Source organism: Mus pahari, chromosome 5, assembly GCF_900095145.1.
Source record: "Mus pahari chromosome 5, PAHARI_EIJ_v1.1, whole genome shotgun sequence".
Taxonomy (NCBI): Eukaryota; Metazoa; Chordata; class Mammalia; order Rodentia; family Muridae; genus Mus; species Mus pahari.
Window position 1 is genome coordinate 42,613,908 of NC_034594.1, and position 22,190 is coordinate 42,636,097.

At 40.8% G+C, this 22,190-nt stretch overlaps 1 protein-coding gene across 5 annotated transcripts in view; it reads left to right on the forward strand.

Annotated features, from left to right (window-relative positions):
• The window catches only part of Adam23 (ADAM metallopeptidase domain 23), a 145,037-nt gene that overhangs the window by 69,072 nt on the left and 53,775 nt on the right, over window positions 1-22,190 (forward strand). For 3 of the 5 annotated variants that reach the window (XM_029538659.1, XM_029538658.1, XM_029538657.1), the window contains exons 4-10: window positions 1,591-1,654; window positions 13,989-14,071; window positions 14,757-14,820; window positions 19,073-19,145; window positions 19,919-19,992; window positions 20,231-20,281; window positions 21,736-21,801. In XM_029538659.1, the coding sequence (XP_029394519.1) occupies window positions 1,591-1,654; window positions 13,989-14,071; window positions 14,757-14,820; window positions 19,073-19,145; window positions 19,919-19,992; window positions 20,231-20,281; window positions 21,736-21,801 (475 nt within the window). The remainder of the gene's footprint in view (window positions 1-1,590; window positions 1,655-13,988; window positions 14,072-14,756; window positions 14,821-19,072; window positions 19,146-19,918; window positions 19,993-20,230; window positions 20,282-21,735; window positions 21,802-22,190) is intronic. The other 2 variants (XM_021197388.2, XM_021197387.2) reach the window with 1 other exon arrangement.

Consider the following 22,190-nt stretch of genomic DNA (forward strand, 5'->3'; position numbering starts at 1 on the left):
GATCTGGACAGAAACCCAGGTGTCCTAACCCAGCCCTCTGCATTGGGTACAGAGCACCTTGCACTGTACTTGGTTCTGAAAAGCTGACTGGGGTGATGAAGGAACGAAGACAAATCAGACACCAAGGTGTACAGAGCAGCTGGGATCAGGCGTGCCATGCTTGCTCTGGTGGGTGGGGGCATCAACTGCTCAACAACCCCGACCTCATGGTGTTTGTTAATATAGGTAGCACATAGGGAATCTGTTAGTTAGTTTAGGTAGGAGGTCTTGGTTAGGGGCACAGCCTCAGGCAGTAAACCACCTGGAGGTGGACATTGCTAGATACTTTTTGCATGCACGGTTAACATTTCTAAGCAGAGCAGAGGAAGGCTTCTCAGTTCCCCTGGGTCTGAGGCATTGGTCCTTACCAAGAAAGCTCGAACTCAGGCCTCCCTCCACACCCACAAACACGAACTCAGGTCTCCCTCCACACCTACAACCAAGAGCTTATTGACAACGTCTACGGTGGAGGATGCATTTAAAGTTACAGTCGTGATAGTCACAATGCCCAACACTGAACACCCAGTGCTGATTTCTAGGCTAAGTTCTGCATGCTTGTTTAATCCATTTAATCTTCACAGTGCCCTGTGATTTTCACATTTTTGATAATCTCATTTTACACAAGTTAGTGAAACTTGCCCGGGTCGACACTTCCAATCATGGGCTGTGCTAGGTCTAAACCCTTCTCTGACTTCAACATTTATATTCTTACATTTTTTTAAAAAAAATCAAATTTATTTTTAACATGATTTTGAATATGATGTATATCTTGTGTGTGTGTGTGTGTGTGTGTGTGTGCGCGTGCGTGCGCGCACACATATGCATGCTCATAGCTTATAGGACAGCTTTCAGTAGTCACTTCTCTCTTTCCATTGGGGGATCTGGGGATTGAACTCAGGTTGTTGGGTTTCTATCCATTGGCCCATCTTGATGGCCTTATGCATTTTAAAATGGATTTAAAAATTCAAAATAATATTATTTCATGGTATATTAGAACTGTGTGAAATTCAAACATCATTCTCCATAAATACCACTTTACTGGGACACAGCCACACTCATTTGTCTATACACTGCTGGTGGCAGAGTTGATTGCTGCTGCAGGGACCACATAGCTGGCAGAGCTGCAGTGTTTACTATTTTGCATTTATGGGAAGTGCTTGCCAGTTTTTTTCTGTATTCCTTCCCACTGATCCACACTTAAAAAAAATTTCCATTGGCACATGAATTGTATGTGTGTGTGTGTCTGTGAGTGGTAGGGTTTGTCTTCTACATGCAACTTAGTTTGGTAGTTTTGACTGACATGTCCACTGGGTGCTGAATCTGAGGGTGTGTCCTTTCCATTGCCTATGTTTTATATTTCTGAATCTAGACTGAGGATTTTTCTCTCTTTTCGTTTTGCTGGATGCTGTCTTAAGACTTGCCCACAGCTCCTTTGTCTAGACTATGGACTGCAGAGCTGTGGTTTTCATATCCCTGTCAACCGTTTATTGAGCTCTTTTTAAACCTCTAGCATTTGGTTGCAGAAATCACTTTCTATTCTTTCCTTTGCAGTGGTTTGTTATCTTCTGACTACGTGGAGATCCACTATGAAGATGGGAAGCAGATGTACTCTAAGGTATAGTAAACTGGCCAGATCTCCTGCAGCATAAAGTACATTTATCTTACAACTGACCAGTGCTCACCGCACTGTTCTGATGCCTGTCAAGAGGATCACTTGGCCTCCTATGCAAGGGAGTGAATTTACTGAGGAAGAGTTTGCGAGAACTTAAGATGCTGAGGCAGCATTAGATTCTGTATACTCAGGTCATAAGGGGATTCTTTTTTTTTTTTTTTTTTTGATTTTGTACTCATTGCCTTATTGAATGGACAGATGAGTGTTATAGTCTCATATCAGCACTGAAAATACCATTTGGGTATCTAAAAGACTTGGGACCAGAAGGCCTTTGGCTTTAAATTTTTTAAAAACTATTTGCCTATACAGAGGGATGTCTGGGAACAGAGCTCTAGTTTAAACAGAAAATTCATTTATGTTTCACCTGCACCTTATACACACAGCTTGAAGGGCAATCTTGTTCATTTTAGATCATTTTGTTCCCAAAACAGTTTTGTGCATGGAATTTTCCACTCCTGCTGTCAGGCTGGTGCTCCAGAGTTCTGGAGACCTTTGGATTAGGGATGCTCAGTCAGGCTCATGGCCATAGAATCAGAATTACAAGGTTAGGTGACTTCTTACAGTGACAGTTCAGTGCAGGCAACTGAAGTTTTAATATGAGACCTTGGGGACATTCTTCTTCTCCCACCCCTTTTTGAGGGCCTGTAACACAGTGTCATAGTTAGGGTTTCATTGCTATGAACAGACACCGTGACCAAGGCAACTCTTATAAAAAAAATTTGATTGGGGCTGGCTTACAGTTTCAGGGGTTTAGTCCATTTTCATCATGGTGGGAAGCATGGCAGCATTTGGATCAAGATGAAGAACTCTCAGACTGGAGGAGCTGAGAGTTCTACATCTTGATCCAAAGGTAGCAAAAGGAGACTGAGTGACACTGGCCAGACTTGAGCATGTATGACCTCAAAAGCTCCACCTCCACAGTGACACACTTCCTCCAAAGACACACCTGCTTCAATAAGGCCAAACTTCCTAATAGTGCTACTTCCTATGGCCAGTCATTCAAACACATAAATATATGGGGGGCCTCATCTTTTCAAACCACCACACCCAGGTTGGCCACAAACTTGAGGTTCATTTGCCTTAGTCTCATAAATGCTGAGATTATAGGCATGTGCTGTTATTCCCAATTTTGTTTCATTATTTAATTTTATTTATTGGTTCTTGTTGGAGACCAAACTCAGGACCTTCAGCATTAGTGGTAGGCAATGTTCTACCACTGAGCTGTAGCCCTAGCCCTTCCCAACTTTACCATCATGAGGTGGGCATTCTTATTCCTGCAGTAAAACAAAAGATACAGAGGTACAGAGAAGGGGGCAAACCTGCTCAGGGCCATCACAGGCTGACACATAAAGGTAATCTCATACATCTGAAATTCTCCATGGGGAGGCAATCTTTTCACCAGGAAGGGCCAGTAAAGAAAAAAATGGGGTAATAAGAAAGAGAGAGAGAGAGAGAGAGAGAGAGAGAGAGAGGTATTATTGATAGTGTGTGACAAGCACGTGATTTCTATGAGTCAGGCAGAAATCCACAGAATGGGCACAGAAAAGAACTTTTAGTGGTTGTCCAGGTGCCATGGACATTCAGTAAGTCCCATGTAAACTATAGACATTGGGAAGGGAGCAAGAAACAAGAAATAGAGGGAAGTGCAATTTGTATTTTGCTGATGGCTGTTGCGTATGTCAACATAACAGTTGTAGCGTTCACATGCAGACCTGTGTAGCTGTGAGCCAGGGAGACCTGGGTGTCCTAGCCCATAGCCTCTTGGCACATGCTTATAAGTGGCCCGTCATTGGAAACACTGCTCCTGGCTACGGCGTGTCTCAGGACTTAGGTCTGTCTGATTAATGGTGGGTACATCTGCCATGTGCTTCTTACTACTGTCAGCTCTCTCCTCCAGCTGTGTCTGGGAGTTTCAAATCTCCCTGAGACTAAAGCTATGGAAAGGGACCATTAGTGCCAACTCAAGTGCGGGAATGGTGCTTGCTGGCATTTGTACAAAACCACACTGCTGTCGGCTGTGCCAGTACCCTGAGCACTGTGTGCTGACTCATGAGCCCAGAGTAGAGGAGATCACACAAGGACTCTCCAGACTCAGCAAATGGGGCCGCCTTTGCAGCCACAGTGACCCGACCCAAACCTTTCTCTAAGAAGCTCAGTATAATATTTTTTTTTAGATGTACAATAGTTAATTGGTGTACGGAGTTCATTTGAGGTACCCCAAATGAGGCCTTCTTATTAATAAGATATTCCAAGCCTCCTGTGGTTGTAACATATTTAAAGCAAAAGCTACATCAACTCTGGCAAAGAAGGGATGCCCACTGTAGCTTGATTTTACATCCATCCCTTTTCTTTCAGTTCCTCTACCATAGCCCTGTACCCAAATTTACTCATTCATAGATAATGGATTAATGGTAACATCCTGATTTTTACTTATAACTTATATGTATATAAATATATATGCCCTCAAGCCCCAAGCATATGCTGTGCACACATTCTGTGTAAGAGTTACAAAATCTAATGAGGGTATGAATTAACTGCATAATGTTCTTCTAACTTATTTGTTATTATTTATTTAAAAATATTTTAATATTTAGTTTGCTTTCACCCTTGCCTAGTTTTTCCTAAGGAAATACTTCCCTGATGGGGTCTGAATACAGTCTTAGTAATTGCTGCATGTTTAAATTTAAAAATAAGACTCTCTGGATCAAAGCGTTGTATTATTACTTTATGACTTTTGATCACAATGACAATTTTTTGCTTCTGAGACTATGAGAAATTTTTCATACATTCACATTCCCATTACATACATAAATTTAAAAGCACTTAAAAAAATGAACTTTACAAAAATTTGCTTCAATGCTGTTTAAGGAAGTTTTGGGGAGGAGCACCAGTAAAGGAAGTCAATGTGTAGGCGTGTCAAGGTTTCTCATTCCGGTAAGCTGATCTCTGAGCCAGGGCCGGAGAAATGGGATTCGTGCTGTGATTTGACTGGAAGAGCCTGGAATCATAACCAGTCTGTGAGGGAGGGCCTTGAGGTGAAACATAGATGTGGAACTTACAGTCCTCTGAGAGTTAATATGAAAATCCGGATGCATAGGTATTCTGAGAGCACACGCGGTTATGGTCTTTCCACTTTACAGTGACAAGCAGCCCCCTTCCCCACTCCTAAATGAGGTATATTCTTTTCTTTTACTTTCACTGAATGAAAGTGGGGTGGAAAGAGAAGCAAAGACAGGAACTAGATAGACAAAAACCAAAACAAACAAAATTCAAAAACAAAACAAAACAAAACACCCCCCCCCCAAGTTCATGGCCTGGAGACCAGGTAGATGTCCGCTCTTGCCCACGGAGGAACTTCTGGGTACCCAGACAGACAGATTTTATTACAGTCTCTCCCACTATTCCTTGCACAAAGTATGATACAATATATAATAAAGCAACTTTGTTGATTTCATTTTGTTCATTTGAAAGACAACTTATTTATGTTTTCTTTGGTTTAAACAAGCTTATTGGGGCATAATTTATATACTATAAAGTACACAATTAAATTGTTTTTACTATATTTGCAAAATTATGCATCCATTAGCATAATCTAATTTTAAAACATTTTTCATCACCCCACAAAGAAACATCTTATCTATTAGCAGTCATTCCCCAGCGACTTTCCTTCCCATCGTAGGTAACTGCTAATCTACTTTTCTGCCTCTATAAATTGCCTGTTTGGAACATAAATGAAATCCTATAATATGTGGTCCTTTGTGAGTGCTTTCTTTTCCCCAGCTTTATTGAAGTATAATTGAAAAATGCAAATTGTGTATTTAAGGTGTTCATCTTAGCTTTTATACATAAGAACATTGCATAGTTGGGTTGTACCAAGAGTCATGCTTTGATATGTGTGCACTGGGAAGGGTGAGCACACTGGAGCTGATTAACACATCCTCTACTTCCTGTAGTTGTTCATGTTAGTAAGAACATTGAAAAATCTACCTCATAGCAGATTTTAAGTATACACTATAGTAACTGCAGTCATTGTGTGGCACTTTCCGTCTCTGCAGTATGTTCCAGTCACATAGTTAAAACTTTGTACCCATTAACTAACATCTCTTCATTTGCCCAATTGCCCCTCTTCCCTGACAACCATATTCCACCCTCTGCTTCCTTGGGTTCGACCCTCATGCAGCCTATGAGGGTTTGCTCAACATTTGTCTTTCTCTACTGGACTGTTCCATTTACCACAGTGTCCCCCCATGTTGCCAGAGTGACAGGATTTGCCTCTTTCCGAGGCTGGTCAATAGTCCCTGGTGAACACATTTCTCCATTCATGCATCCATCAGTTTTTCCAGCTTGGCCACACAAATGAAGCTGCGATGAGCATACTCTGCAGTTATCTCTTTGAGATTCAGATTTCCATTCTATTTTATTTATTTCTTTGATGGATCTCCATTCTTCACTTGGCCATGCCAATCTGTAGTTCTACCAACAGTCTACAAATGTCCCTTTATCCCCAACAGCCACACAATAGCCATTCTAATAAATGGGAAGTATAGCTCACTGTAGTTTAATTTTGTATTTCTCTGAAGACCTTAGGTGTGTTTCTGTGTGAGTTAAAACGTATGTCCATGGACCCATGGAGATGGCTTGGGGGGAGTGTGCCACGGATGCTTGTCTACAAATATGAAGACCCAAGTTTTAATCCCTAATGCTCATGTAAAATGCCAGGCATGTCTCAGTTTGGTTGTAACACCAACAATGAGGAATGGAGACAGGCTGATTCTGAGAGCTCCCTAGCAAGCCAGCCTAGGCAAATGAGCCAATGTCTGGGTCAGTGGGAGACCCTGTCTCAAGCAATAAGGTGGAGAGCTATAGAAGGCACCTGATATCCTGCTGTGGATTGTGCATACTTGTGCATAGGCCCACACACACTTCTGTGCCTTACATCACACAAACACACACACACACACACACACACACACACACACACACACGCGCGCACACACACACACACAGCCAGACAAAAACATGTTCACATAAAAAAGGCATGTTAATATTCATAGCATCATTATTTACAATAGTCCAGAAATGCAAACAAGTACAGTGGTCATGGGTGGATGAATGAATAAGCACACACACCTAGGGCGTGACCTAGGGCATGATTCCTAGCCAGTGGTTAAATATGAACGTCAGGTTCATTCATGTGGCCGCAAATGGTAGCGTCTCCATTTAAAGGCTGAATATTATTCTATTGCATTTCTATACAGTGAACTAATGGAGACATAGGAAGAAAAAGACTCTCTTAGTATGTGGATTCTATAGAAGTTAAACACTGAAAAGAGTCGAACAGTCGTTTTTAGGTCAAAAATTACACATTCCCCCAAGTTCCCACAAGAGCAATTATGTACAGGTGAAAAGGCAGGCTTGTGTGCTTGATCAATAATCATTTCATTATACATAACAAAGCATCATTTCTGTAACACACACACAAAGACATGCACATACACACATGGGATCTATACACACACACACACACACACACACACACACACATATATATTCAATAAAAAGTCAGTTCAGTTCTTGCACTGACCTAGTTTCTGGTAAAGCACATACATCGGTGAGTCAGAGACACATCCCTGTCCTGTGGGGAGAAGGCTTTACACTCACCTTGTTCTTTTCCTAATCATGGTTAGAGTCTTCCTCATCACATAAGCTTGGGTTGGCTGAAGATCATTATGCCTTTGAGGACTTGGGCAGCAGAAGGGCAGGGATGCCATCTGGGTGAGTGGGTCCTTGATAGACACAGCTCCTGGGTGGGAGTGGCATCAGTGTAGAGCAGAGGGATCTGGAGAGGGAAAGTCCTTAGGACCCTGACTATAGTTGTTATATAGTCATATAGTTATATACCCTTCCTTGTTATCCTGGAGGGATTTGCTCGGGAATCCTGCGGAGAACACCCCTATCCATGGATGCTCGGGTTCCTTGTATAAAATATGGTTGGATTCGTGAACCCCACATATCCTCTTAAATCCTTTAAGTCATCTTTATGTTACTTACACTGCCCAGTGCAACTTGAATGCATCAGATCGACTGTTTAGAGACGGAGGGTAAGGAAGGTGGTTTGTCCATGTTCAGCATAGAGAGAGTTGTGTTTCTGAGATTCTTTATCATATTATGGGTTGGCTCTGCAGATGCTGACCCTGAGAGTGCTGTAGACTAAGTCTTCCTGGTAAGAGAGGGGCAGACATTGCCACCAGATGTTAGAACTGAGTTGGGGCACTTGCACTGGGCAGGATAATTTCAGTCCTGTGTTTTCTTCTCTGGTTTCTTTTTCTTTCCTTTTTTTCTCCCTACTCCATTATCTCTTTCTTTATTATTTTTTCATGAATTTTCTCAGACTTTTTTCACCATCTATTTTCAACCTTTTCAGCCATATTTGGAATTGAAAATTCTTATTTTTTTAAAATTTTTATTAAAAATTCTTATTTTTATGTTCTGTTCCTGTCTTAGTTTGGGTTTCCATTGCTGTGAACAGACACCATGACAAAGGCAACTCTTATAAGGACAACATTTAATTGGGGCTGGCTTACAGGTTCAGAGGTTCAGTTCATTATCATCACGCTAGGAAGCATGGCAGTGGGCAGGAAGACACAGTCTGGAAGAGTCGAGTTCTACGTCTTGATCCACAGGCAGCCTTGGAAAGACTCTACTGCAGGCAGCCAGGAGAAGGCTCTTTCCTGCACTGGGCAGAGCTTGAGCACTAGCAACCCTCGGAGCCCACCTACATACACAGTGACACACTTCCTCCAAGGGACACATATTCCAACGAGACCACATCTCCTAATAGTGCCATTTCCCATGGGGCAAGTGTATTAAAACCACCACAGTTCCTAACCCAAAGGTTTGGATGTCTACTCTTACACGAATTTAAATGGCTCTTTAATTACTTGTATATTCATTTTGTAGCCTTTAAATTAATAGCTAGCTTAAGAGTTGCTTTCTAATAGATAAATAATAAACAATTTAAGTAATAGCAGAGAAAGGTTATACATGAGAGAACTTTTATATTAGATATAAAATTACAGTCTTTACAATTTCTAGTTTAAAGTTAATCATTCAAAATATTACCCTGTCTGGCAGTATTCTGAACGTGTTCTAGAATATGAAAGGAACATGGAGAGCCAACACTGGTTCCTTACGAAGGTATTTTAAGTTTGGATAATATAGCTTATATGAAGTATTTAAGTTATATGACATTGACAGAGCTGAAGTGGTCCAACACTATTATCAATACATTACTGGAAGATTCTTTTCACCCCTGAATTTAATGAAGATAAAATATTAAACTAGTATTGGAATCTCAAATTCCCCAACCCCCTGAATGAAGTTTTTCATTTTCTCATTCTGAAGTAAATCTAGACACATGTAATCAACTATAGGTATAGACCACCACTTTTTAAAAAGGCTGGTATACTCCGTTAATAGGTAAATTCGTAAAAAATAAAGAAAAACCCATACCTAGAATAATAACTGGAGGGTAGCCTCTTCTTTTTATAGTATGTCCCAAGTCTACCTCCTGGTACGCACAATTCTTCATGATGGGCGATGTCACTTGTCTGTGCATGTTTACCAGATCTTCCGTGGCCAAGTGAAAGATCCCACCTCTCAGGCACAACAACCATCTAAGTTTCCCTGAGTGTCTAGGACTGTGACAGATTGAATGTTACAGAAGCAGTTGAGGTAATTTAGCAGACACAAAGGTTGAAAAAAGTTAACAAAATTTAACCATTGGCTTGCTTTCTTTGGTTTCACCCCCAAAAGTTCAAATTCAAGAGGTACTGCCACCAACCAAGTGTCTATGTCTTACTCCTTCACAGGCACCTCACACTGCTGACTTCTCTCTGCTCTTATTCCTTCTGGACATGCGTGGATTTTTTTATATCACTGTTGTTTGAGTGGGTTACTGTGAGAGCAACCATGTTTCTTTTTGTTAAAGTGAGCAGAATTAAATAATGCCTGTCAACGGAGCAGTGATGTCATGGAATAGACTATTTTCCACTTTCAAGTTGTTTTCATTTGAATCCCTAAGTTGCTTTCCCCACTCATTTTTGATTGGGAAGTGTTTTAATAGATGAGGATCACATGGGTTGGGGAGTATAGCGCAGTGGTAGGGTGCTTATCATGCAATAGGTCTTGGGTTCAGTCCCCAGCAACACACACACACACACACACACACACACACACACACACACACACACACACACACAGAGAGAGAGAGAGAGAGAGAGAGAGAGAGAGAGAGAGANAGAGAGAGAGAGAGAGAGAGAGAGAGAGAGAGAGAGAGAGATGCTCACACCATGAAGAATAGGCAGACCAACAAGACTTCAAGGAAACAAAACTTCTAGCAAACCCTCCCCACCACACCTATGGGCAGTAACAGAACAGTGCAGGGTGCGCAATGGTTTCCACTGGAATTCTGCAGTTTGCTAACGTTATGTAGAAGTAAGTTATTATGTGAGCATGTCTTAGCTTTTGGAGTCCTTGGCCATGAGGAGAGGAATGGCTGGGAGAGAGAGAGAGAGAGAGAGAGAGAGAGAGAGAGAGAGAGAGAGAGAGAGATGGAGGGCACTGACTAGGAATTTTCATTTCTTCTGATGACCAAAATAGGTTCTGTTTCACAGAGGTTCCATTTCTGAAGAATTTAATTAACAGAACAACAGTTTTGGATCCCAAAGTATTGACATTGATGGAAACATAGCGGCTCAGCCCTCGCTGCTGCTTGTCTAACCCCGGGTTAGTGCTCATTCTTCGAGGTCAGCGCTGACCAGTGGTCTTGAGCCATCTGAGGCTTTCTTATCTGGAAGGAGAGATGATAGCCCAGGGACCTGATGATGTGACATCCAGCTGGGCCTTTCTTGCTACTTTTGGCGGGGCTTTTACTACATGCTGCCCATCTGCTAATCTGCACATGAAGATTATGGTTAAAATCAGTTAGTGATCATTCAATATGGCATATTCATGGGCCAGTCCCCTGGAACTGATTGCTCTGTGTCACAGTGAATGAAATCCCTCACGTGTGTCCTTTCTGTCCTGAGCAACTACGGCAGCAACGTGGGTCAGTAGAGTTGACAAATGATATTTTTCAACAATACCTAAAAAAACAAAAAACAAAAAAACTTGCTATAAATGTAACAGTAAACTCAGAAAATATTCTAAGATTAACACTAAAATGGGAATCACCAAAACTTCTCATAGTGCTTAATCTATGTACTTATAGCTGAATACGGTGTCAACACCAGGGACTGAATGCTCCATTTTCACGGAAGATTCACAGATGACACAAATCAAATATACAGTTTCCTACCTTAATTCAAACCAGTAGCAATTATCTTTCTAGGCAGAGAATCAACTTCATCAGTGCATGGTGAATGGAGCGTACTACAATAAGGGCTGGTGATATTTTATGGGAAAAATAAGAATATCATAAGGAAAATCTGAAACTAGCTTTTCTTGGGAAGGCCAAGTAAATAGGAATGTTTTCTGTGCACTTCTTATGACCACTAGTTTAAGCCAGCTTTTTGTGTATGTGTGACATGATGTGCTACAGAAGAACTTTGATAGAATTTACAGTTACTATATATTTTGCCTTTAGAAATGTGAAGAGTTTGAAATGTGATGGCTATATATTGAGCTGGATTCTCAAGTTGCTGAGATGTGTGGATCCATTTGTCCTTATAGGTTGCAGTGTTAAATACACAAAGAGAACTTGGCATACTGTAGATTAGTCAATATTTATAAGCAACATTGCTATTTGAGAACAGGGAGCAACTTCCATATATAGCACCAATGTGATTTATCATATGCCTTACCAATAATCTATTCAAAAGGGAAATAAGGCCACTGGGACAGAACCAAGTAAAGACAGCAGTAGGAGATGCCCATGCAATTTCAGGAGATGAGATGGGCCGCAGTAGGCCAAGAATTCTCTCGGGCTTGAGCTTTATTTGCTCCACTAAATGCTTTTTTAGGGAAGCTGGAAGCATCAAGGCAACTCCTGCTATTAAAGCCAGAAAGACTCAGGGAGCAGAGGCACCTGCAAAGGGGGTGGTGGGTTGAAATGTGTACTTGGAGAATAGTTAAACCCCTGACTCACTACTTACCCACCTAGCCAGGTGGACACCCCATCTCTAGTTGGGTGACGTAGCTCAGTTTATGAACGAGCATGGGGAGGGAATGAATAAAGAGTTAATAAAAGACTGCTTCTCGGATGGAGGTGCAGGAGCTGTTTTCAGTTACCGGGTATCCTGGAATACGTAGTGTAATGGACAAGAAGCATCCACACGGAGACATAACCCAAGGCTGCATGGACAGGGAGCTGAATAGGAGTCCATGAAGTCCTCTTAAAGAACAATAGATTTTATAGAAAATGCCCTGATGCTGGAATGGGTCTAAATTAGCATCGTCAGACACTAGAAGACTCTACAGGCCTCTGAGGTGCCAGGATGAAGTAATGGACAGTTTGGCATTTCTACTCAACATGTGGCCCTACTGTGAGAGTTGAAAATGAAAAGTTTACCCTCATGAGTGCTTGCTAAACTTATCATACATAAATACTTTTTAATAAAGTAGCAGACACTGTGTGTCTCTAACAGGAGGATGGTGGTGGTGACAGTAAATGAGGAAGACAGGGAATTTAAGGTCCAATGTAGAAGGTAAATTCTTTCTCAAAAACCTAATAAAACAATGAAGCCCCCTTAAACCAAGAAAACAAGATAAAAGACAACCCCCAAAGATAACAACAACAACAATAGTAAACTGTAACCAAATAAAAGCACACAAAAAGCTGTGGGGTTCATTATATGTTGGTCAACTATGCTGAACATGAGGAGTGGTTAATATACCCAATGCCACAAACTGACTTTCCCTCTTCCAGCAGGGATAAATGACAGTTCAGTTGTTAACCTTTATCCTAGTGACTAGGTTTTCACTTACTCATTCATTCATTTTTAAAAAATGATAACAAAATAAATAAAAGATGAGACAAAATTATCATATTGAAGTTAGACAAACTAATAAACAGAAGAAGAAGAAGAAGAAGAAAAAAAGCCCAAGAGAAGGTATAAGAATCAGACCCACTCATTTGCACTCAAGAACCTCATATGAACTCTAAACTGGAAGCCATAACATAAGCACAAAGGACCTGGTGCAGACTCTCATGCAGGCACGGTGCATGCCAAAGGACCTGGTGCAGACTCATCCAGGCACGGTGCATGCCAAAAGACCTGGTGCAGACTCATGCAGGCACTGCATGCTGCTTTGGGGCCTCTGAGTAGTTCAGATGAACTTTGTTCATGTTGATTTCAAAGGGCCTTGTTTTCTTGAAGTACCTCATTTTCTCTGGTTTGTACAGTCTGTCTCTCTCCTCTTCCATGGGCTCTGAGGGGAGAGAGAATCTCATTTAGAACTGAGTATTCCAAGGTCTCTCCCTCTTTGTGTAATGTCTGGCTCTGTGCCTTTATATTTGTTCCCATCTGCAGCAGGAGGAAGCTCCTCTAATGATGGTTGAACAAGATATTGATCTTCAAGTATAGCAGAATGTCATTTAGAGACATTTTAGCATTACATTTTTTCCCCTGTTTTATATCAGTATTATTTGGTTTTCCTCTAAGCCCCTGGGCTATCTAGTCTTAGATTCTTGATCACCAAAGCAGTATCAGGTATGGGTTCCTCTTGGAGTGGGCCTTAAGTCAAATCTGTTACTGGTTGGTTCCGCCCCCAGCGTTGTGCCACCACTGCTCTAGCATATCTTGCAATTAGCATGCTACTCTAGATAAAGGGCTGTGGTTGGCTTGGTGTTTATGTTTCTCTTTTGATAACATGGAGAGTACCTCAGGAAGATTATTTCCAAAGTGGGGTAAATCTGATAGTAGTAGTATAAATATTCTATTTAAAATGCATATAAACATAAGAGGAAGAGTCATGGTGTGAGAGAGAGGAAACTTGTGTAACCACATCTGTTTGTAACTCCTTTGCATGCTGAAGAAGTGCATGCAAACTTTATCCTTTACCTTGGTTTTATTCCCTATAAAGCCCCTTTCTCTTCCATTAAACCTATGCAAACTTGTTATGTTTAATGCTTTTCCAGCCCTATTTTTTGACTTCAAATAGGAGTGTCTTGTGCGCCCTGTATTCGTGTCATCGGTGGCCTTTCTCTACAGAGCTGTCAGAAGCAGGACCATCAGTGTATCAGATACAGTCAGTAAGGCCTTCTTTTGTTTTGTAGGGTGGAGAGCACTGTTACTACCATGGAAGCATCAGAGGCGTCAAGGATTCCAGGGTGGCCCTGTCGACCTGCAACGGACTCCAGTACGTGGGAATCTGCTTGGGTCCTCCTGACCTCCGGGCTTGCTCGTAGCCATTGGCTCTGTGCAGTTTTTAATTTTCAGATATTTTATATTAGTGACTTTTCTATGTCAGTGATATGTTGAGGACTAAATAAAGAGTAGTTCTAGAGAGCTAAAATCCTCTCTTCTATAACACCGAGACTGCAGAAAACTCAGAAATTCAACAAATAATGACATAGAGTAGTGATACCCACTTTGGTTGATGCTGTGAGGGAGAGGATAGGGGTGTATTAGTTAGCTTTCTGTTACTGAAACAAAAATCCCTGAGATAATCGACTTCTAAGAGAAAAAAGGATTATTTTCATTCAAGCCTTGGAGGTTTGAATCCATGATGGCTTGATCCCATTACTTTGGGCCAGTGGTGAGGAACCACATCATTGTGAACTGAATGTGTGTTGTGCAGCAAAACTGCTCACTGTGTGGCAAGGAAAGATAGTAAGAAGGATGCTCTGCGGGAATGCTTTACACTTTTGTGCCGGCAGGCTGCCTAGTAGAGTCCTTGGAGTTCTGAGAGCGGGGCAGGGTTCTGTGCCGCCATTGGGGGTTTATCCGGGACTGTTTGAAGACTTTTGACACTGTTGAGATGCTGACTTGCTTGTTCTTACTGCAACACTTGCTGACTTTCCTCTTGGTGTCTTGTCTTACAGTGGCATGTTTGAGGATGACACCTTTGTATATATGATAGAGCCGCTGGAACTGACTCATGATGAGGTGAGCCTGTGCCATCAGTTTCCTTACGGTATTTGGTTTTCCCAGCATCAAAGACCATTTATCCGTGTTATGTGACGTCACACTTAGAATGGTACAGTGCTAGGCCCTTATGCCAGTGAGGCCAGATCAGAGGTATGATGCTGAGCTATTCTGAAGCAAGCCCCTTCTTCCTAGTCTTTAGAGAGAACAGGGAGGGCTTTTGTTTTGCACTGAGCAGCCTGGACTTTATTTAAAAGAAATCTTTCATTTCTACTGTCTTCTTTAGATAATTGTGTAAGAATGTACTTACTTTCTGTTACTAGAAATACTTAGTAGGGAAATCTGTGGTCTAAATAGTGTCTACGTGATACAACATACAGTTTCCAGATGGAGAAGAAAGTAGTGTTTCATTTTGTATAGGACAACAACCACAATGAGACCTCCTGTGTTCCTGGCATGCTGTTTACTGACAGCAGTCTTTACAGTCTGACACAGAGTCGTCAATGTTATATTGAAAGCATACTGCATATTACATTCATGATAAAATTGATATCCTGAGACTCATGATGGGGATGCAAAAAGTCACACGTGACATTTCAGATGGTGGCACCTGCTGAAGAGAGCAAAGAGCCACTGAGGTGAGGGGGAATCTTGAGTAAAGGCCACAAGGGGATTAGAACATTCCCAGAGCTGTGAAGATACAAAGGCTCTGACATGGGTGGAGATTGGCATGTGAAGACACAGTGAGGTCACAGCAGGGGGTGGGGCAGGGAGGAGTAGATCTAGGGAGGGAACTTTAAGGAGAAAAAACACTTTTGAGAGTGCTAATCAGAGTAATGCAGTCTTTTGCTGGAGAGCAGAAAACAGGTTTGGTGGGGCCCAGGGTATCACAGTGTAGCTCAGGTCTCCTGAGTATTCTGTGTGTGCCCTCATGTCCAGATGGAAACATTAACCAAAAAATCTTTCTTTGAAGAAAACAGTTGTCACTGAGGCTGTTAAAATATGTATACACACATACATACATACTCATATATATACACACAGGCACATAGATAGTATATATATATATATATATATATATATATATATATATATATTATATAATATTTATACATATAAATATATATACATATATACACACATATATATATTATATATATATAATATATATATATAATATATTATGTATATAATATATTTTATTGATTGATTGATTGTGTATGAGTGTGCTGTGTATTCTGTGTGAGGAGCTCCACAAAGGGCCTCAGAACCCCAGGAAGTGGAGTTACAGAAGGCTGTGAGTAGCCATTGTGGGGGCTGGGAACTGAGTTTGGGCCCTCTGCAAGGGCAGCAAGACTTCTCAACTGCTGAGCCATCTCACCAACTCTGACATTTAAACTTTTGATAATAAAAAGCAGCATTTATTTTCTTGTCTGTATATGTATGTATGCAATATATTTATATATACATTTATATAATATAAAATATATAACATATATCTATATAATATATTTATATAATACACATATTACACAAATTATATATTTTATTTATAATATATAAATATATTAATATATAAATGAAAATAAATTTATATTTGCATATATATAAAACTATGAGGTAACTTTTCAAATTCGAGACAGAAAAAATATTTAGTTGTATGTGATGATTGCAATATTTGAATAAACCTGTATGGGTTTTGATGAATAACTTTAAAACTTTCCATAGAGTGATGGCAGTTCAGCCTTGATTAAGATATTCTGATGAGTAAAATGTGCTCCCTGTTCCATGGGCAGGCAGATAACCATCTTATGGCAAAACTGCCAGACAGACATTCAGACATTCAGCAGAACACTGGCTGTTGGCTTTGAGTATCTGCTCCCTTACCTCCCTCACCAAAGAAACCCCCAAAGGAAAACAACAACAATAAATCCAAACTAGTTCTCTAAACTTTCACATTTTAAGAAAGTGTAAATGGGGTAATTTTCCAGTGCATCCATAATATGACAATCTTTGCAGACGGGGTGAATTCATAAATGTGTTGCAGTGTCTGCTGAACTGCTAAAAGGGTTTATATACATATAAACTCGTATTATCAAAATGTTTGAGGAATCGGCACTCCGTTGTTATAGCTGGAATTATACTGCTGGGGGCTGGTGGTTTTGTGGTGCTTATCATCTTCTGTTCCCTGCTGCCTCCTACTGCCTCCTTTTTGTTCATTCGCACTGTGGGTGGGGGCAAGTGAGCAGAACTTGAATCTTTAAATTAGCAGCAAAAATCCTGTTGCAGGTTCAGGGGTAAATATCACCATGCTAGGTGTCTTTTCATCGGTTTCCAGAATAAAAAACCGATTAGATAGAATTTGGATTTTTGGATGTTCAAATTATTATTATTATTATTATTATTATTATTATTATTATTATTGCTTTAGCATGTTTGGACAGGATAGTTCCAGTGAGAATTCACATTCTATTGCAAGTAGAAAGCAATTAGCAATATTCTTAATTATTGTTTTCCATCAAATCTAATAAGAAAGGACTTTTAAAAAGCTTTTATGATTATATTAATTGAGTGTGGTACTGTATGCCTGTGATCACAGCTACTCTAGAGCCTAATCTGGGAAACTTAGTGAGGCCCTGTCTCAAAAGAACAAAACAAAACAAACAAACAAAATAATAACATCACCCCCCACCCTCCCAGAAAACAAGCTAGGCATTTCTTAGTGGAACAGAACTAACTATACTAAGTATATACTAATATAGTATATACTAATATGAGACTCTAAGTTTAATTATCAATATTGCAAAAGCCCCCAAATCTAGTAATATGTTAAAAAAATTGAAAAGCAAAATAACCACTTAAGTAGTAATTATCCATCATACTATCCCCAAAGATAATTTATCACCTTTTAGCAAATATTCACACCATTTTTCCATTGCATATTTCCATGTATATTTTAAATAAATTGATTGTCTCATAGCACAACTTAACCCAATTATGTATTTTTCTGAATCTCAGTATTTTTATTTGTTAAGTAGAAATGTGATGGTTGATCTTGTCAACTTGACTCACCCAAGGAGAGGGAAACCTCCGAAGACCTGTCTCCATCAGAGTGGCCTGTGGTCGTGTCTGTGGGTCATTTTCTTTCTTTTTTTTTTTGGTTTTTCGAGACAGGGTTTCTCTGTATAGCCCTGGCTGTCCTGGAACTCACTTTGTAGACCAGGCTGGCCTCGAACTCAGAAATCCACCTGCCTCTGCCTCCTGAGTGCTGGGATTAAAGGCATGCGCCACCATGCCCGGCTGTGGGTCATTTTCTTATTGCTAACTTATGTAGGGTGGCCAAGCCCACTGCAGGTGGCCCCATCCTTACACAGGTGGGATACAATAACTATCCCTGGGCTGTACAAAAAAGGTAGCCGACAAGCCAGAGGAAGCAAGTCAGCAAGCAGCGTTCCTCCATGGTCTCTGCTTCAGTTCTTGCCTCTAGGTTCCTGCTTGAGTTCCTGCCCTCATTTTCTTCCATGATAGACTGTATCCTGCAAGTTGGAATGAGCTCTTTCCTTCTCAAGTTTGTAATGGTCAGTGTTTTATCATAGTGACAGAAAGCAACTTAGAACCGGGGTAGAACCCAGACGACACGGACTTCTTGGGAGTGATTCAGACAATGCACACATAGACACTGCTTGGCAGAAACTGAGCCCTCAGCTCTTAATGCCACTTCCACTTCTAATAATGTAATGAGCCCATGTAATTTCTAGGCCAAAGAATATGAATATTTTCAAGGTTGCCTATGGAAATTATTAAAATCTTTCTCAAACCATGTTACCAGTGATATAAGAGTACATGCCGGCCTTGCAGCTGTAATTAACTATGGAGATCATCATTTTTAAATCACTTACAAGTTGATGAGAAAATTGCAGTTTCATCTTTGCAAATTTTACGTTTTAAAAGTGTGCTGGAGCACCAAGGTTGTCTCACGCTGGTGGACAGGCGATCCTTTCCTATGCATTTCCCACTTGGGGCTTTGAAAGAAGCTGAGATTCAAGAGCAACTGACAAAACAGTGCTTTGATCTAAAGTGGGGCAGTTGAAGGGCTCTTTTTCATTTAAAATTAAAGATTCATCAAGGCATACCCTCTTCCTTCTAATATGCCATGTCCCCATGTAAGGAAGGATGTTAGAAGAAACGTTATGCAAGCACAGTTCCACGGAGTCGTAGAGGTGTCTTCCTGTCTTACTTTTTCATTTCCTGCAATTGTTTTTTTTTGTTTCAGAAAAGCACAGGCCGACCGCACATAATCCAGAAAACCTTGGCAGGACAGTATTCTAAGGAGATGAAGAATCTCAGTAAGTCTTAATTAAAATAGCCGTGATGTGTGTGGGGCTGTGACTTGCAGACCTCTGTAGACGTTCAGGCTTGTTCAGGAGGGAAATTGGTCTGAGAGCTTGGGTCGCCTGTGTGGGTGGGGAGTGCAGCCTCAGCTGTGCCTTGCGTGGGATGAGGCATGGAGAATTGCTTCAGTGAAGATGACAAATGAAGCACCAGCCAGCGTGTAGCTGGGCTTGGAACCTGAGTGTGGCCAAATGTAAATGATTACTGCAGGGCCAGGCATTAAACCAGACTTTCTGGTTTGCTCTTCCCCAGCCCTTCTGTATTACCTCCCCCCAGTCACCCTGCCAGGAAGCATCTTTAATATGCTGATGTTGGCAAGGGCTTCTTTTGGTTTCCTGCAGGCATGTGATACTATTTCTATATACTAATGCCCAGAATCTTTCATAATTTATATAAAACCTTATGCCGCGTATCATTTTAAAGTCTAAAGTAAATTGGGCGCACATAATAGAGTTCTTAGGCTATAGTTAAATGGTTGTAGGTCAAATAACCATCCTCTAATCATCCTTGGGCAACTCACGTTTTTCACGAACAGAGGAAACTCACATTTGAACTGTCTTTGTGAGTGTGAAATGTTGAACGATCAATGCACCGTTTCACTGTAGGCTGTTTGGGCTCTGTGATGACGTTCACTATTAATGGCACTGTTCCTTCATGTAATATTTGAAGACTATTCTCAATGGACCGCTGTCCACATCCATTTGATGTTAATTTCCCTCTTACACAGGCACAGATGGCAGTGACCAGTGGCCTTTGCTACCTGAATTACAATGGCTGAGAAGAAGGAAAAGAGCAGTCCATGTGAGTGTAGCCTCAGGCCACAGGCAGGGCTCCTTCTCACTCCCCACACTCCATCCCAACTTTCCCCTTCAAAACAAAAAAACAGAACAGAGAAGCTCTGTCTCTTGAGGATTTTCAGCACAACGCTATTTAGTCTTCCCTTCCTGTTAAGGATTCAAACTGATTAGAGTGTCCTGTGAATCCTGAAGTCATGTAAAAATGTGTTGTTTTAGTTCTGTCTTCAATGTGTTTTTCTTAGGAAAATTGGAGGACGCTTCCCCCGGCCCAATGGAAAAACACAGTAGGGCTGGTAAGATGGCTAAATAGGTGAAGCTCGGTACCCGGAACTCCATCCTCATGACCGCCTGGTGGAAGGAAGGAGAGAACTGATTCCAACAGTTGACCTCTGGCTTCCCCATGCATTCACCCTCCACACACAACCAAACCAAACCAAACCAAAGACACAAACACACAATAAAGAGACTGCACCAGAGCTTTCAAGATAATCTGGCTTATACAATGTCCTACAGAACATTTCTGTTAAAAGAAATTGGCTAATCAAGTTTATTTGTATTTCTTCCAAACAAAAAACTCTGTTATTCCAAAGTTGAAACTGAATGTGTTTTTCAGACCAGAATGATACAATGTCATTCCTTTATTGGCAATATGACAGTGGCCAAATAAAAGTCATGAGACCGCATAATCAGTAACTGTTGCATGCCTTTTATGTTCTGATAAATACATAGGGGCATTGTAACTAAATATGTAGTAGATTAGAAGGCTGTAATGATTGGGACTGTTTAGTAATTACATGGTGAATGCCATGTAACCAAGAATTAATTCTGCAGCTTATAGGTTACATAGTAATTCACTAGATGACTTAATTAGTAATTATAGCACAAATTGTACATTTTAGATAGTACTTAGTTGAATCTATTTTGTGTGTATGTGTGTTAAATGAATTAGACTCCCTCCCCACCCCACCCCACCCCCCCAGCGATCTAAAAGTTAGTTCAAGTTTGAATCATCTTCTTACTCACATAGTGTACATTGGCATTATGGTAATCACGAATACAATTTTTATGCTCACTTAATTAGAACTCTGCTTACTTTTGAAGATGCAGTTGGCCTATGCGCCTTTCCTTTCACTGCAGTCTACCCCATACTGAACTGTTACTCAATACACAATGAGGAAGAACCGTCATCATTACCTTCTCAGCTGTGAGAGGATACATGTGACTGAGAAGTAAAATAGGCGTTATTCCTAAAGTGTTGTCTGTCGGTGTCTGTTCCTGTAAGGGGCTGGAAATTGGAACTCTGTCAGATACCTTTTATTCCAGACCTCTGATTCTTATTGACCGCCCTGATGTGATTTCAGAGATGTCTGCTGTTCTCTTGAGATGAATTTAAAGTGAATTCCCTTTGACATTTTAAGTAAATGTGAATATTTTATCATTATTACTGTAGAAAAGGAAATGTATTTATTTTTAGCTATCATGCCATGCCTTCTCCTTTAGAGTAATTTTACTTGGAAAGCCACACAGAAACCCTATGACCTATTTCTCATTTTGGCAGGTGACAATAGTGACACTGTGCTTCCCTAGCTTCTTCTTTGTCCAGTGGCACTTTATAGTCACATCTGAGCAATCGCTTTACCAGGCATCTTTTTGGGGATCTATACAACAGGCAGTGAAGGGTCCTGAAAGGCTTAGAGATACTTTATAGCAACCCTTGTTCTAACCATGCATTTTAAATTTTCTTTAGCCATCTCGTGGTGTGTTTGAAGAAATGAAGTATTTGGAGCTTATGATTGTTAACGATCACAAGACGGTAAGAATATAGAATCGTAGCTGTCTTAGTCACTGTTCTATTGCTGGGAAGAGACACTATGACCAAGGCAACTTTTAAAAGAAAGCATTTAATTGGGGCCTTGCTTACAGCTTCAAAGGGTGAGTCCATGACCCATGTGGTGGGTCGCAAAGGACAGCAGTAGCAGGCAAGCATGGTGCTAGAGCAGTAGAGGTTGAGACAGATGAACAGACCCTATGTCCTTCTCTAGGCTAGCTAACATTCTCTCTCCGTTTCCCCCCTGAGCATCGGGGTGCTGGGATTGCAGGCACACTTCTGGCTTTTTTTTTTTTTTTTAATATGGGTTTAGACAACTGAACTGTCGTCAGCCTTGCCTGACAAGTGCTTTTGCCCACCAGGACTACTCCCCA